This window comes from Azolla caroliniana, unplaced genomic scaffold (assembly GCF_043228905.1).
Source record: "Azolla caroliniana isolate FFs.n. ecotype wild unplaced genomic scaffold, voAzoCaro1.0.p SCAF_16, whole genome shotgun sequence".
NCBI classification, from domain to species: domain Eukaryota; kingdom Viridiplantae; phylum Streptophyta; class Polypodiopsida; order Salviniales; family Salviniaceae; genus Azolla; species Azolla caroliniana.
This window is the reverse complement of record NW_028230451.1, coordinates 17,869,231-17,887,114: the sequence shown is the minus strand read 5'-3', so window position 1 is coordinate 17,887,114 and position 17,884 is coordinate 17,869,231. Positions and strand designations below refer to the sequence as shown.

Genomic DNA, 17,884 nt, shown 5'->3' with positions numbered 1-17,884 from the left:
TAAAAAAAAAGAGTTCATACTTTTTAGTTTTTAAATATATCATATAACAAAGAGACTTTCACATTAAATAGGAGATATTTAACTTCACATTAAAAAGGAAACTTACATTAAATAATATTTTTATAATATAGATAAAAAACTTGAAAGCTATTTTATTTTTAATAAATAATAATAAATAAAAGGTTCATTAGTTCCCCACTTTTTACTCTCCCACAAAAAATTGATATTTTTATCTATTATTAAAAGGGGACCTCACACTAATAATACTTTTAGAATAGATATAAAAGTTAAATTATTTGTTTTATTTTTCAATAAAACAATAAAAAAATAAAAAACATGTAAAAAAATAAAATAAATAAAAGGTACCCATAAATTTCATATTTTTATCTCACATTAAAAAGGGGACCTCACACTAATAATATGTTTAGAATAGATATAGAACATGACTGAGCATCTGGGAGATAGGAAAGGGGGGACCCAAAGCCCGCTTCATGGTGCGGAGTTGGACTCCTAGGCTTTCCTAATTGGGAAAATTGGGGTGAAGGATACATGGGGATCTTCCCTTAGGAGATGCTCACATTCGCTACACTTCTCCCGCGCTACAGTGACTTCTAGGGGTGGTAGTCTTGCGCGGCTAGACCGAATATACAAAAGCTCGTCCCTTGAAGAGCTGGGGGGCTCCTTCGTTATCTTGGCAGGTCTTACCTTCTCGGATCACCAGCCGATGAGACTAGACCTTAACCCACCGCGCGGTAGCAAGGGGAGTCTCACTATGAAAATCCCCACAAAGATCATGAAGGTGAAAGCAGGGTTACAGAGCATATGGCGAGGGACCAGTGTAAGTGAATCGACCAGTGAGGATTTGCAGAAGAAACTGGCCCTCTCCTCCTTTTTACAACAGGAAACCAAGGTGGCCCTCCAACAGGCTAGAGCCATTGAAACAAAATTGCGAAAGTCCGTTGCGGCCGCGCAACGTTTGCTACAAGCAGACCCTAGTTGCAATTGGTCGAGAGCTAAGTTGGGGGAAGCAAAGTTGAAGCTGCGGGACAGGACGTTGGAGAAGAACCGCATGCTATTTCGCAGGGCCGCAACATGGTGGGCTAGAACAGACGACAAGGTCAACCGTCATTTCTTTCACTCCAGGGCACCCAAGGGTGGTGGTGGACATATACAAGGGCTGTGCAAAACAGACGGCTCAATAACGGAGGACAAGGATGAGATTCTGCATATGGCAACCCAATACTATCGCGACCTGCTCACACCTATGCATATGCAGCAAAACTCGGAGCTGGTTGAGAGAGTGATGGCTTGCATTCACCCCAAGGTCACCCAAGAGATGGAAGTTGTGCTTGATAACCCCATTTCTCGATTAGAACTCTCGGAGGCACTTCGGGATTTGCTGAGAGGAGCATGCCCCGGTCCTGATGGTCTCTCACGAGATTTTTTTGAGATTCATTGGGAAACCGTTATCCCGATAGTGGAAGCTGGGATTCAAGAGATTTGGTCCTCAGGAGCGATGCCAACTGGACTAGCGGAGGGAATGATCTATCTCATCCCTAAAGCGGCAGGGCGAAGCCTCGAGCTACGCCAATGGCGCCCAATCACGATCCTTAACACGATATACAAGATACTCGCAAAAGTCCTAGCTAGGCGAATAACAAGCTTCCTACCGGACATCATACATGAAAATCAAACAGGGTTTATCAAAGGTAGGTGTATCTTTGACAATGTGCTGCTTCTCTGGGAAGTTATGGCATTGGCAGATAGCACCGCATTGAGCTCGGCTATTCTAATGTTAGACTTTGAGAAGGCCTACGACAGGGTGTTATGGCCCTTTCTGGAAAGAGTGATGAGAGCTATGGGCCTTCCCCTGCAATGGAGGAATTGCACTTCTGCACTCTATCGGACTGCTACTAGTAGCGTGTTGGTAGCTGGTGCAAGGGGCCCCACCTTCCAACTACATCGCTCAGTGAGGCAAGGCTGTCCCCTAGCCCCATATCTCTATCTCTTTGTAACCGAGGCTTTCTCAGCCTTCTTACAAGCACCAAGCAACGGACTAAGGGGATTGCCCATCCCCAATGCGACTGAGGATCTTCTATTATCTGAATATGCCGACGATACGATCCTTTTTTTGCAGGGTGATGATGCAAATCTACAACGAGCTGAACATCTTGTTGAAGACTTTTGTCAGGCTGCCGGTGCCAAGATCAATTGGGATAAAACCCAAGGCCTCTGGTTCAATGAACAAGAGAAGCCAAGGTGGCATCCCCATGCTGATTTTGCATGGGTCCCTGACGGGACGACATTCAAGTACCTCGGATTTACGATGGGGAGGGCAATCCCCAAGGGAGCGCAATTGTCACATGTGCAAGCCAAACTAAGCAAGAAGATGAACCAATGGAGCAGGTCTAAACTATCCTTTGCTGGGAGGGTTCTTATTGCGAACCAAGTGATGCTCGCCACCATGTGGCACTCAGTCTCGTGCTGGATTATGGACCCTTCAGGCTTGCGCGCAGTTAAGGCTACCATCATGGGGTTTATATGGTCAGGAAAGGACAACTCGATGGCTGCTGCCAAAGTGTCATGGCATTGGTTAACACAACCGCGGGCCAAAGGGGGGCTTGGCCTCATCGACCCCTTAATGTAGAGTCGAGCATTGCTAGCCAAAATGGTGGTTCATTGCCTCCTGCCAGGTAAGGGGTGTTGGAAGGTTCTACTCCGCAATAGGCTGCAGGCAGGGACTCCCAAGTATGGCAGGCCTTGGCCCGACTCCTTGAATTGGTGTTGCACGAGCGGCGTCCCACCCAAGATGGCTTGTCTTCCGGAGGAGAGGGTCACAAACTCCATCTTGCGGGCATGGTGTCACGTACGACATCATTTGGTCAAACACACGCCGGCGACACTAACCGAGTGGTCTAGACAACCATTATTTTGGAACCCTCAGGTGCGAACACGTGACAACATGATGTTAGGCCAACTTAAGGGCCTAGCATGGGGAAAGCTGGCGCAAACAGGACTTCACTCTTTAGATGATTGGAGACGCACGATGGCTTTAGGAGGAGCCCAGGAGGTCCCATCCCCTCCCCTCAAGGGAGCCATGAAAATGCGGAGATTGCTAGCTGATGCAGTTGATAGGGTTCCGGTGGGGGAGGTGAGAGAAGATGCTTGGTTCGGTCTCTTTGATGAGGCTGGAAGGGTTAAGGCACTGAAGGGCGTGAGCGGATCGGGAAGAGATAGGATTTTTGGGGAGAGTCAGAGTAGGGGCTCTTGGCACCCTATCCGCGTGGTGGCACAGGTTGGTAACATCTGGAAGACAGACCCGGATGTTGCTAAGGTGGAACCCCATTGGAAGTTATGGGTGTATGGTTGTCGTCCCCTCGTCGAACTAGAATGGGACCCAGGGGATTTCAGGTGGAAACATGATGGTAGATTTCACCATTTCTTTGAGTACAACACTAAACTAGGTCGAGCCTTTCAACTGCAGCTACACGGCCCCCTTCGCAATGGTTGGCGTACATTGGGCATCCCGGATGAGGTGCTTAGTACCTTTTGGAAGGGTCTCTGGCGTCTCCACTTGCCGGAAAAGATAAAGTTTTTTTGGTGGCAAATCGAGCATAATGTGGTTCCAGTTGGCGAATGGCTAGGTAAACGTGGCGGCCCGTTAGGCTGCCCACTTTGCCATTCACCTATTGAGACTCTGAGGCATTGTCTATGGGATTGCCCTCATGCTCAAAAGGTATGGGATAGGGTGACTCGCCTCCTTGCGGCATGTGAAGTGGAAGGAACAACAGCGTGGAGTGTTGCGGCATGGCTTGATCATTCTAGTGATAGGTGGATGGACGCCTTCAATGCGGATAGTTGGTGCTATGTATGCATGCAAGGAAAAATCTCCAAGATTCGATTTGAGAAAGGCTTGCAGTTCGCATCCCCTAGGTTCCCGAACATTTGGATGCTGATCGTAGGCTTCACCGTGTGGTACGTATGGAAAGCGCGTTGCCTAAAGGTCTTCCAGGATTTGGTGTGACCCCCGGAGGAAGTGATCATGGACATATGGTTTGTGCTTATTAGCTGCCTACGAGGGCAATTGGACGAGGTTTGCAGCCACTCCTCTGACGTGGATACTGTCCGTTTGCGTTTTTGGCAGAAATGGCGGAACACGCCTATGGTGACACTAGGAGGAAGTGGCCCGAGGTGGAACTACCAACCCCCACGTTGGCTGTTTCTGACTCACTTACCACCCTCCCTCTGTTGTCGGCCCCAAGAGTTGTCTCGTACTAGTCATCAATACAGGGCATTGTTTTAGCTATTGGTACTTACACTAAGTAGTCCGTCCGAAAGGCGTTGTAACTAGTCTCGATTTCTAGGACTTGAGCGGAGGGGGATTCCCCGTTCTATGCTTAAGCCTCCTTGTACAGTCTCTTTGTAATAATCTTACCTAACTAATGGGGAAGTAGCTTCATTTTGGAAAAAAAAGAGTGTATTTCTTTTATTTCTTAATAAAGAAAAAAATAAATAAAAATATGTAAATAAGTAGAATAAATAAAAGGTTCCCATAAAATTTCGTATTTTTCTCGTTTTAAAAAGGGGATCTCAGACTAATAGTATTCTTATAATAGATAAAAAACTTAAAAGTATTTGTTTTGTTTTTAATAAAACAATAAAAATAAAAAATTAATAAAAGGTTCATTAATTCCCTACTTTTTACTCTCTTGAGATTAAAAAGGGGACGTCACACTAATAATATTTTTATATAATAGATGTAAAAATATTTATTTTTTTAAATAATAATAAATAAATAAATAAATAAATGAATGGTTCTGTAATATTCTTGGGGTCATTTCGTATTCTCAAATATTACGGATGTCGAATACTACGAATATCACGAATGGGTCAATCTATGGTTTGCCTTACGGTTTTGCAAGGAGTGTGGGTCGATATACCGCTCGAATACGAAGAATTATAGAAACTAACTCTGCATAGTAATAGACACAGATCCAATAATTATGTCAATCATAACCAACACCTAAGAATATGCGTCATGGATATGTTTCTCCATTGAGGCCTGCTTGTACAAATAGAATTTGATTAAAGTGTGGATGTGCACCATAAGAAACAGAATCACGAGAGGAAGCATGGAGAGAGAGAAAGAGAGAGAGAGAGAGAGAGAGTTTGGTGTGTAGGGTGGCATTGAGTTTGGTGTCGTAGTATTCTTTAGATCCCGCGATAGATAGAAGGTTCTATAGTTTGTAGTGTATTTTTCTTTCGTAATGAAAGCCATTATTTACGAAGAGAGAGAGAGAGAGAGAGAGTGCATGATTACTTTAACTTTTTTGAGTTTCTTTTTCCTTTTTCCTTTTTATTTACTTTTCTTCTTATCCGTGCTTGGACGGCCCTGATCATCCGAGATTCCCAAGACGAGTTCAGGGCCGTCCAAGCCCTAGATTCGCTCGTTCTTCACATTTATGAACCTCGATGAGGTTGAATAGTGACGATCATGTGGTGTATGTGCGTTTGAGTTTAATGCTAAATGTGTGGGCATGTGTTCTACACATGCGCATGTTGAGCGTGTTTTATACATGTGCATGTTGAGCGTGTTCTATACATGTGCATGTTGAGCGTGTTCTATACATGTGCATGTTGAACGTGTTCTATACATGTTAGTACAATAAATGTTACGGACATGATCACACTTTATCCAGGTGTATAGAATACTACGGTACAAACATAGATACATACACAAAACCCGTACATACAATATATATATACAAAATATGCAATACAATACAATACAATGCATCCATAAATAAACATACATGTGAATGTACACACACACACACACACACACACACACACACACACACACACACGCATGCACACAAGCCGTACATAAAATATATACAACAGATGCAATACAATACAATACAATATAGAAAGATAAATAAAAAGAGAGAGGAGATGTTTCCAAGGTAGAATAGAAAGAGAGATTATGTACTTAGATGCATTAAGTAATTGTAAACAAGGCTGATATATATATATATATATATATCAGGTTTCCAATAATTTGTCTCGTTCCAAGTTGTTATACTCAAAAAGATCAACCAAGAAAACAACAAACATTTGTTTAGATAATGTTAATAACTACATACAAAATCTTTACTCTTAAAGCACAATGCTTCTCATTTTTTCCTTCATTCATATAAGAGAGAAGTGGAAGGGTGAGAGAGGTACAAAAGAGTGAGGGTTGAAGTAGAAAGAGTACTTTAGCAAGAAGGCAAAATAGAGAACTACAGAAGAAGAAAATGAGGGCACCACAGTTAATATGGTGCTGGGCTCCCCAACATGTCAACACCCTCATCTTAACAGTCTTGATTTGCACCATCACTCATCTTCACCCTCAGCATGTAGAAGGAGGAGGAGGAGGAGGAAATGATGGAGGCTCTATAACTTGGAATGCTTCTGCCATGTTCGTGTTCGGCGACTCGTTGGAAGACACCGGAAACGGCTTATTCTGCAATAAACCCAGGGCATGGGAGCTTCCCTTCGGGATCTCGTTCCCCGGCCATGGAAATGGCCGCTTCACCGATGGCCGTGTCCTCATCTGCGACTATCTTGGTACTACTACTACTACTATATATATGTGTGTGTGTGTGTGTGTATAAATTCTTTCTTGTTCATTAACAATTCATCAAGCATTCAATCTTTAAAGCTTCCTATATATATATATATATATATATATGAAATGGCCGCTTCACCGATGGCCGTGTCCTCATCTGCGACTATCTTGGTACTACTACTACTACTACTATATATATGTGTGTGTGTGTGTATAAATTCTTTCTTGTTCATTAACAATTCATCAAGCATTCAATCTTTAAAGCTTCCTATATATATATATGTGTGTGTGTGTGTGTATAAATTCTTTCTTGTTCATTAACAATTCATCAAGCATTCAATCTTTAAATCTTCCTCATGTGTATAAAAAAAAAAAAAACCCATGTGTTTGTAGCGGAGCACGTCGGCCTCCCGCCAATCAACCCATGGCTCAACGTGTTCCTCGACTTCAGCCACGGAGCGAATTATGCGATCCCTGGTGGAACTGCCCTTGATCTTCACATTATGGACTACCCGCTACCGCACCAGATCTCATTGCACCTCGATCTCCTCTACGAAGTTCTCAACCGCTCTTCTTCTTCGTCTTCGTCTTCGTCCATGGATTCGTTGGCAGATCGAGCCGCGAGGAACCATGGATTCTCGAATCAGAAGCCCCTCCCGAGCATAGAGGCTGTCCGAGGTGGCCTCTATGTCATCCAAATAGGTGGATTAGACTACAAGGCCTACATTGGAACTTATAATTTCGCACCTACAGATGTAGTCACCCAAGTAGTGCCCCAAGTTGTGAATCAAATCCGGATTGCTGTAGAGGTAGGTAGCTGTACATATGTCTACCCACATTGTCTTGCACCTTACACTAAACTTCAACTTAATTACTCACATTGGTTTCACCTCACTTTGAGATTTCCCACTAGTAATAAAAGTGTTACTAAAAAAAGAAAATCACCCACATTGGTTTTTCTAACATGATTTCATGATTGATCCTTTATAGACACTTTACAATGAAAGCCAGGCTAGGAACTTCTTGTTGGTTGGTGTTCCGGCCCAAGGTTGCCATCCCGCCTTTCTAGCCCTATACCCGGACTTCCCCAAAGACTCCCACAATTGTCTTGCTCCTCAAAATGAGATCGCCCGTGCTCATGCCGAGCAACTACTCGCGCTTGTTAATGATCTCGGTGACCTACACCCCGACGCAACATACACCTTCCTCGACTTATACGCTGCCAATGTATATGTCATGGACCATGCGCAAGATCTCGGTAAGTAAAAGGTTTTAAAACTCTCAACCATAGGTTGACACATGCATGATATTCGTGATATTCGCAATATTCGAGAGCACACGAAATAGCCCAAAGAATATTATTAAACCATTCGTTTTGAACCTTTATTTATTTATTATTTAAAGAAAATTGAATTTATTTTTACATGTATTATAGAAATATAATTAGTATGGAGTACCATTTTTAAGGTCACATAAAAATATACACAAAATTTGGGACTCTAAAAACGGGAGAATTAATGAGCCTTCATTTTATTTTTTATTAAAAATAAAACAAATACTTTTAAGTTTTACATCCATTACATACATATAAAATTGTTATTACTGTCTAAGTTCCCTTTTTATCCTCAAGTAAAATATCCCCTTTTTATTGTCAAAATCCCCTTTTTTATATCTAGGAGACTAAAAAAGAATGGAGTTTATGAATGCTCCTTTTTTATTTTTTTAAACGAATACTCTTTCATGCATTCATATTCGTATTCATACAAAGCTCTTAACAGTAGTTTTAAATCGCGAAGATTTCATTATGACCTTGTTTTACACATACATACAAGTGGAGGGGCTCAATCATTGTGACACATTTGCAGGATATACTCATCCACTCGATGCTTGTTGTGGAGCGGGACCGACATATCCATTTGGATATAGTGATACTGAATACTTTTGCTCAAATGAAACCACATCATTGTATGTATGCCCGAATCCTGTTAACTTTATCTCATGGGACGGTTCTCATTTCACACAAAGCTTCAATTTCCAAGTATTTAACCAAACCTTCCTGCACGGAAACTTCATTTACACTTCTGCTGCTCGAGGGCAACTGACCGACCTTAATGTATCAACGTTGGAAGCGTGGGCATGATCACCATGGCATCAACATTAGCTTGAAGCGTGCACATCATTATCAACCTGAAATTTGTGATATGAGAGTTTGAATGTGTACCCATTATGTATAAGTAGAATATTATGGAAAATAATAATAATATTATTACTAGTTAGTTTATTAACGAAACCACCTTGGTGGAGGTCTTTTATAGGTCCACCACCATCTATTGTAATAATCAGGGCGTTTTATTATAATATAACTATTTCCCTCATTTTCTCTTTTTTTTTTCTTTGTAAATCAATGTTTGTTATTAAAATAAGATGATAATACAACCCTTGCTATCTTTACTACTTCATAAATAGTGATAGTGCAAGGGAAACCCTCTCAAGTGTTGCAAAACTAGATGACATACCATATCTCTTTTTTGGACAACATCCCCATACAATTGTTAGGAATATGTCCCTCCTATGGGAGGAGAACCGACAATTGAATGCAAGAAGATGTCGACAAAGGAGTCGGCTAGTTGGTTGAAAAGAAAATGTCGACATAGGAGTCGACTAGTCGGCCCGACCGACAATCGACACGGGAGTCGATTAGTTGACAGAGTTAACTATAACAATAGTTGTCTTTGTAAATAACTCATGCTGTGTATGAGTATAAATAAACTAGGGCAAAACTATTGTGTTGTGTGTGTAAGAAAAACATAACGTGGATAGTTGTGTTGTTGCGCTATATGTGTACAACGAGAGACAGAGAGAGAGAGAGAGAGAGAGAGAGAGAGAGAGAGAGAGAGAGATTATATTATCGTCTTCAGAGGTCAAATATGACCTATGAGACCAAAAATATTACATTTCACATGATACGTGTGAAAGTGAGTAGTGACTCTCGATGTTCAAGAACTTTACCAATGAATGTTGCAATCGAGAGTGCACATTGTGGTTGTGAGAGGAATTCATGCAAGGATTAGGCTTGGTCGAAGGGATGTGGAAAGCATGGTCGAATATGATCAAAGGCAGAGCATTGTATCAAAGTGTGATACTCAGACTCGCGAACTTGTTTAGGGCAAAGTGTGCATAGCCAACCACTCTCATCACTTGTGCCCCAACGCCCTGTTTCACATCGCAATGCATGTGAGCTAAGTTGCATGGAAGCAATGGTTCAAATGGCAGATAACGGTATGAGCTCTAACATGTATCGATGTGTACGATTTCCCCGTTCCGCAAAGAATATGGTTTTGTAGTTAGGTGCAACATGTGTAGTATAATGTGTTAAGTGTGAGCCTCCACATTTGTCCCCGTTCCGCAAAGAGAGAGAGAGAGAGAGAGAGAGAGAGAGAGAGAGAGAGAGAGAGAGAGGAAAGAGTTATGAGGGAGTGTAGTTGATTGTTTTGTTCATATCTTTTGTTCTATATATCAGAATCACACGTGCAAATAATTGTTGGAAAGCCCTTTCGGAGACCTTTCCAAAGAGATATAGCACGTTGCGAACAGAGTACGGAGTGTGACACAATGTTCAAATTATTGTCGCGGGCTTTGAGGGCTGCCGGTCGAGATAGAGTTCATCCTCTTCTGGGGGGCTTCCTATCAAGATTGACCTGATTCTATGGTGGTCTATACGCAATGGCTATGACAAACAATATAAATCCTGGTATGTCTTTATTATTGCCTACTTTCGATACAAGTATGTCAATGTCAATGGATATACAAGGGACGTCAACATCAATGGTTCCGCAGATTACTGATAAAGATGTAAGCAATGCAATGAAAAGACCCAAACGTGTGGAAGACGAGGTTAACATGTCAGATGCTGATGCTATGCATAGTGATGTTAACTTTAAAGATGATGCACATTGGGAATATTTGAGATGCATGGCTAATGCTTTGATAGAGGATTGCATGAAAGAAAACGCTAAAATTGCTTCAGAGTTTGATGCGGAAGATATTTTTAAGGTTGAGGTGGATACAAAAGCGTATTTGTCATCTTTTCAACATTTTATGATAGAGGAGTGATACTTTTCTTTATTGGCAAAATACCTGCCCTTCATTGGGTCAAACAATGGCTACGTGGTGTCTTGCATGCAAACGGTGTAGAGGATGTGTATGTTGGCCCTCGTGGTTTCTATGAGGTGGTCTTAAATTCAAGTGAGAATAAAGAAACATTACTTGCCAGGTTGCCAATTTTCTATGGTGGCAGTTTGGTTCATGTTGTTCCTTGGAGACCATTGACTGAGTACTTAGATCTATTGAAACAAGATTGTCCGATATGGGTGGAGGTCGAATGTAAGCATTCCACTATGTGGCCACTTTTGCATTCAACAATAGAGAAATTGGGGAAAATTTTGGTTCCTCCTAATGCTAATGCAATGAATCGATATCGAATGTGTATTCTTTGGAATACTGCTATAAAAAGACCAGGTTGTCTACAAATAGATTGTATTGGTATGCCACCAATGTATTTCAAACTTAAATGGGGTACATTTGTAGGCCATTGTTTCCATTGTGGAGAATTAGGACATTTTATGGCAGAGTGTCCTCATACTGGTAAAACTTTAGAGAATCATGAGGTGGTGGAGGATATTCAAGAAAAAGTACAACACGATAAGGATCCTGATTTGACTATTTGTGAGAATATTGAGGAACGAGGAGTTGTGATTGAGAAAGGGTCAAATTCGTCAGATAGGGAGGGTCCATGGTCGGTAGTTTCTGGAAGAATGAATAGGTTTGGAAAGGGCGCTGGGAATAAATCCAATGAGGGTATGAAGTTTCCATTACAACAAGGCTCTTTTGGGCGTAGTAAAAATTCGGGTCAGCAAGTTGATTTTCCTAAAAAATTATCATTTGATAGTAAAGGGAATTTGCATAACCCTTGGAATAAGCATACTCAAGTACAACGTAACAAAGGGAATAGATCAAGTGGGTCAGGATTCCCTTCCCATCAAAATTCGTTTGCAATCTTAGGAGATTTTTTTCAAGATTTAGCAGATACATTGACTAAGAGGGAGAAATAGGTTCCCTCATCTAAAGGAAAGGCTAAAATATGAAGGTGACAACATGGAATGTAAGAGGGATTTGTTCCTGATTTAAGATGCATGAGGTGTGGAGTGCTTTGTTACACAATCAGTGGGATGTTTTATGTGCCATGGAGCATAAAGAACATAAAAATGCAGGTTTGGTGGTTAACACTAAGGGTTATATGCTATGTTATTCAGGAAAAGTGAAAGGTGATTATTCAGGAGTTGTTATGTTTATAAGAAATGTGTTTTGTCCTCAAGTTATCTTTAGTGATGATTTTGGTCGATTTTTAGTTGTACAAATCTCTTATGAAGGCCAAATTTTGTGGTTGGTTGGTGTATATGCTTCAAATCTATCTCAAAAACGAAAGTTATTGTGGCAAAATTTGGCTTCGCTTCTTAAGCAAGGTCAAGCAGAAATATTGATGGGGGATTTTAATGTTTGTTGTGAGGAAGCACAATCAACTTCTATGCATTCTATAATGAAAAGATCTGAAACTCAATCTTGGGAGAAATTAGAAATGGATGTTATACATTGTGATGTGTGGCCTTGGATTCATGGTGATGAGCCAGGTTATACTTTTCGATCAACACAATACACATCTACTTGGAGCATGTTAGATTGTATGTATATTATGCATACTAATTCTTTCTTGCCAGAGATTTTGGATATTTCCATTTCATATGATTTGGTTCTTTCAGATCATTTTCCATTAGTGTTTGAGTTTGCGCATTAATTAGTTGATCAATTTAAATATTTCTTAAGACAGCCTCCTCTTCGGTTTAATTCATCTTTTTTAGACCATGAAGTATTTCATGATTACACGTGTCAATTGATTGAGAAATTCAATTTACATGTTCAAGATGTTGGGTTCGAGGCTTGGGATGTATTTGTTGTAAATGTGCAAAAGCTATCTAGATTTTATGGAATGTATAATGCCTTTAAGAGACGAAGAAAAATAAAGGCTTTGGCTACATTGTTGGGACGATGTAATGCATTACTAAGTTTTTGGCCAATGGATGAGCAATTATTGGATATTCACAAAATATTATCAATCTCGTTATGTGATATGAAAGTTAAGAGTTATCAACAAGTTAGAATACATAAGTTGAGACAAGAAGTGGATGACTGTAATTGTCAATCACACAAATTCTTTCATGCCCTTCATGAATCACATGCGAGGTATAATGTGGTGCGATTACAGGAAAATGGGAGGATGATTATGGATCCTCATATGATTGTGAAAAAATGTGTGGATTATTATAAGCAATTGTTAGATGTAGAAAATCATGTTGATGACACTGTTAATTATGCTCGAGAGGTGTTCTTGAATGAAGTTACCAATCATGTATCAATAGAGGTTTCTAATGTTTTGGATTCGGATATATCAAAGGTTGAGGTCGAAACTGTGATTTCTCACCTTGTGAATGGTAAGAGTCCTGGTTGGGATGGTTTAACAAATGAATTCTTCAAGAAGTATAATACATAGTTGAAGAGGTCCTTTGCAATTCTATTCCAAAATGTTTGGTCCACAGGGCACATGCCACAGTCTTGGAAGATTGGTTTAATAAAATTGTTGCCTAAAGTGCCATCTCCAGTGTCTTTTGCTCAATGGAGGCCTATATCTTTGATGGGAGGAATCTATGAGATTTTCACAAAGATTTTGGCTAATAGATTACATAAAGTATTGCCAACTATTATCCATAATGCTCAATATGGTTTTTTGGCCAACAAAGATATTTTGCATAATATTTTAAATGTTCAGATGGCAATAGATTTTGCTATGGAAACTAAACAAGAGATTGTGATGTTGCAATTGGATCTAGAGAAGGCATACGATCATGTTAATTGGTCTTTTTTATGTCAAGTGATGCATCGAATGGGGTTTGGTGATCGTATGTCAAATTTGATATATACATTGGGGGATGCTTCAATGTCACATATCATGCTTAATGGAGGAGTAACACAACCTATTTCGGTTCGAAGGTCAGTTAAACAAGGGTGCCCCCTTAGTCCACTTTTGTTTACTATTGTTACTCATTCTATACTTGTTAAGCCACATAATATGACGGCAGATGGAGATTTGGTTGGGTTAAGATTGCCATCTGGTAGACAGTGTATTGCTCAAGTGCTAGCAGATGATCATTTTATGTTTTTGGGAGCTACATGTAATAATGTTACAAAGACTACAAAGGTTTGGGAATTGTTTTCTCTTGCATCAGGATTAAAGATTAATATGCATAAATCGGTTCTTATTTCATGTACGGAGCAAAATATATTGGAGCTTGGCTGGTCAGGAAAGATTGTTAATCCTGGGGAAATTTTTTGACACTTGGGTTACCCTATTGGAGTAGAAGTTTCACATGTTAAACTAGTTGATTGGGTGTCGAGAAAGATTGAAAATAAGTTCATTTATTGGAGATCTCAGTCATGGCCTTTTCATATAAGGGTTAAAGTTGTGCAATCCATTATGATACCCATGGTTTCTTATTATCTTCCTTTGTTGCCATGGTCTAAGAAGGCTGTTGAAAAGGTTAAACCCAATCCATTTGTTCATTATTATGGGAGAAAAAAGCAAAACATGGCATTTCTTGGTTGGCATGGGATCATATTTGTACTCCAAAAAGGCTTGGGGGAGCAACGTTATTGAATGTATATGAGCATATGGTAGCTCGAAGGTTTTCATTACTCATTTCTATGTTTGCAAACACACAACCATGGGTCGAAATGGTGATTTTCTTTATTGAGAGAATTGGCATCAAGTCTGGTAAAGTAAGAGTAGAAACACATAGGTGGAATGTAGTTAATTCCAAAAGGCAAGTGAAGTGTTCAATGTCTTGGGTTGTTGATCAATTATTATCATCTTAGCAGAATGTGTTAGAATTTGTCAAGTGGGATCCCCCATCACATAGAGAGCATGCAAATTCTCTAGAACTAGAGATTTTGGCAACATCAAGGTTGTTGGATTGGGAGAGTAAACAATCCTTGCAACATCAATTTAATCGAATGGCTCGATTAGGATTGGTATTAGTAAAAGATGCAATTTTGACTTCTCAAAGAAGGTTGATGGCTTTTCGTACTGCTAGGTCAACATTTGGAATTCCATGCAATTATCGGCACATTTGGGATACATTACAAGGATTATCAGTGTTGCAAGGGCATGTGCCACATTTGAATGAAGATTCTCTATATCTTGATTGGACATTTGTGGGGGGGAACAACTTAAGTATGGTTTCAACGAATGAGGTTTATCATACAATTATTGGGAAACATGTGGTTAGAAAATAGGGTAATTAAGGTATGGTCTTTTCATAGGCCAACAATTTGGTGGAAGAATGTACTTCAGAAGAGTTGGTGTTCACATTTGTCATTTAGAGCGAAGGTGTTTATTTGGAGGGTTATGGTTGGTGGATTACCATTGGGTGATGCTTTATGCAAAAGGAAAATTGCTAATGGTTTCTGTTTCTTTTGTACGGTGGAAGTAGAGCACAGTCGACATCGATTTATTTCATGTCCTGTTACAAAGATGGTTTGGAAATTTATTAATGCAATATGGATGTCCTTGACATGAGTGATTCCTTCTCCTTTCAAATGAGCTTTTGCACAAGTGGAATTAGGATGTCTTTCACCTTCTTTTCAGATTATTTTGGATTATTTGAGGTATTATGGGCTTTGGTTTATTTGGCATATGCGAAATGCTTTTATATTTGATGAACAAAGGGGAGTACACCGTTATGTGTTGAGATTGAAAGGGTTCCTTTTATGGCAATTTTCATTGTTGGAAATGTCAAGCATATTTAATCATGAAGAGAAACAAGTATGTAAGTTAGTTGGACATCACATTCATCATTTGGTCTTCTAAGAAAGGTTAGGGGATGTTGACAGACATATTCATGGTAATGTTATGAATATGTATCTCTCTATGTATGTAAAGATGACTAACAAGTTGTAATAGGGGGTTTTTTTACATGCAATTAATATAATTGTGTGATTTTAGCGAGAGAGAGAGAGAGAGAGAGAGAGAGAGAGAGACTGAGATTTGTTTTACACTCAGGGAAACAACTAATAGCTCAAGCATTGACTGATGATTCTTTTTTGTTTCTTAAGGCGCATTTTAGTAGCATAGCCAAAGCTATGGAGGTGTGGAAGCTATTTGCCTTAACATCAGGTTTACATATTAATATGCAGAAGTCATTGTTGATTAGATGCATGTCAGGAATAATACCGAGACAGAGAATGAATTAGTACTAAGATAGGAATATTAGTACTAAGAGGAATAGAGGGTGTAGAACACTTGAGAGAAGGAGAGAGAGAGAGATCGAGAGAGAGAAAATGATGATGATAGTGATATCTTATGTGAGAAGAATATGCAAGGACGGCTAAGAGGCTTAAGATTGGTGTTGAACCGATTTGGTTCAAAATAATGCCGTGTGCCTCATTTTATAGTGTTCTCAGGAGTACTCCTGAAGTTTCTAGAATGTTCCAAAGAAATCTGGACTATACATCAATTTTCTATAGTAAAACTTAAATGAAAATTATATCCTTTGTATTACAATACATAGCCTAATGGTAAGAGCTTGCCCTATGTAATATAAGGTTATGGGTTCGAGTATTGCCATATCATGACACTGGGATGTTGTTTAATACGATATGGGATGGTGCTGTCTTGATAGGGTTCTAGGAGAGAACTATGAAACATCGGATGTATCCGAAGTTGTGGAGGTAGATCGAGATGAAAAGCGACATCATTAATTTTTCTGTTAATACGGAAAGGACCTAATCGCTGATAATCCAACTTCTCGCATGTCGTCATAGTAGCCATACTCGGTTGCCAATGTTAAAACTAGATGGAAGCCGACGACGATCTATGTAAACCTTGTGTGTTTGTTGAGCTTGTTTTAGATGAATACATATTTCTGCTTGTATCTTGCATAACCGCTCAAAACGATCCTTTGCGCAAGGATTTGTGGGTAACTCTGGAGTTTCAAATACACACCACCGGGGGTGACAACCCATATAAGCATAAAATGGCGTAACCTTTGTCGATGAGTGGATAGAGTTATTATACGCAAATTGGGCGAAGTGGAGAATATCCGCTTAGTCATCTTGATGATAGCTTAGAAAACACCGAAGATACTGCTCCAGCGTTTGAGTTGTTCGTTCTGCTTGGCCGTCTGTTTGCGGGTAGTCACCAGAGGAGAGGTTACAAGTGACCTTAAGCATTTTAAAGAGGTGATTCTAGAACTTCGAGACGAACTGGGGTCCACGGTCACTGATGATACTATCGGGAAGGCCATGATGCCAGCATACTTCATGCATGACAGTTTTGGCGGTTTCTTCACGGGAGATTTTCTTAGTACATGGCAGGAAATGGGCCATTTTCGTATATCGATCTACTACTGTTAAGATCGCATCGAATCCCTTTGAGACCGTAAGATCTATGATGAAATCTAGAGCAATGGATTGCCATGGCTTGCTTGGAATTGGTAATGATTCTAATAAACAATATGGATGATGCCTTGGCATTTTTGCTTTGCAACATGTATCACAAGTTCAAACAAAATCTTCGACAAACTGTCGCATATGGGGCCACTAGAATGATCGTTGTACTAAATCTAATGTTTTAGTACTACCAAAATGCTCAGTTGTATATGTGTCATGACGGTTTTGGACTACTTGAAGGCGACAAGTACCATTAGGAACATATAAGAGTTTCTTAAAGAATAGTAATCCATCATGACATTCGAATTGTCGATAGTCCATACCTGGTTGTTGCAACTGTGAACAAGATGCTCGAGAGGGATCAATTTGTGCTAGAATATCTTGGGCGAAAGCATCTGTCTTCAAGTCCTCACGTATGGTATCGATAACGTGGGAATCTAAGGGCATACCAAAGACCTGTGTTGCTTGCAGTCGTGTCGGTCCTAGGATTACTTGCTTTTGGTTATTGAAAGCCGACTCGCCGGGATGCGGTGCTAGATACGAGCGCCGTGATAATGCATCCGCCTTCCCTTGTTGCTTTCCCGGACGATATGTGATTTTGACGTTGAAAAGAGTGAGGAATTGAGCTCACCGAGCTTGACGTCGATTTAACACACGAGTATTCTGAAAGTAGGGAAGGTTTTTGTGATCACTGAATACAGTGACTTGATGAAA

The 17,884-nt window shown here is 40.2% G+C and overlaps 2 protein-coding genes across 2 annotated transcripts; both read left to right on the top strand.

Annotated features, from left to right (window-relative positions):
* Positions 1 to 3,046: 3,046 nt before the first annotated feature.
* On the top strand, positions 3,047 to 8,998 carry LOC147854124 (GDSL esterase/lipase At3g26430-like). The gene is made up of 5 exons (XM_087332400.1): positions 3,047 to 3,299; positions 6,265 to 6,612; positions 7,007 to 7,422; positions 7,604 to 7,871; positions 8,479 to 8,998. The coding sequence occupies exons 1-5, from the start codon at positions 3,047 to 3,049 to the stop codon at positions 8,751 to 8,753; spliced, it is 1,560 nt and encodes a 519-aa protein (XP_087188526.1). The 3' UTR covers positions 8,754 to 8,998.
* A 1,925-nt stretch (positions 8,999 to 10,923) lies between these two features.
* On the top strand, positions 10,924 to 12,601 carry LOC147854123 (uncharacterized). Its single transcript, XM_087331913.1, has one exon. The coding sequence runs from the start codon at positions 11,011 to 11,013 to the stop codon at positions 11,722 to 11,724; it is 714 nt and encodes a 237-aa protein (XP_087188039.1). The 5' UTR covers positions 10,924 to 11,010; the 3' UTR covers positions 11,725 to 12,601.
* The last annotated feature ends 5,283 nt before the right edge of the window (positions 12,602 to 17,884 follow it).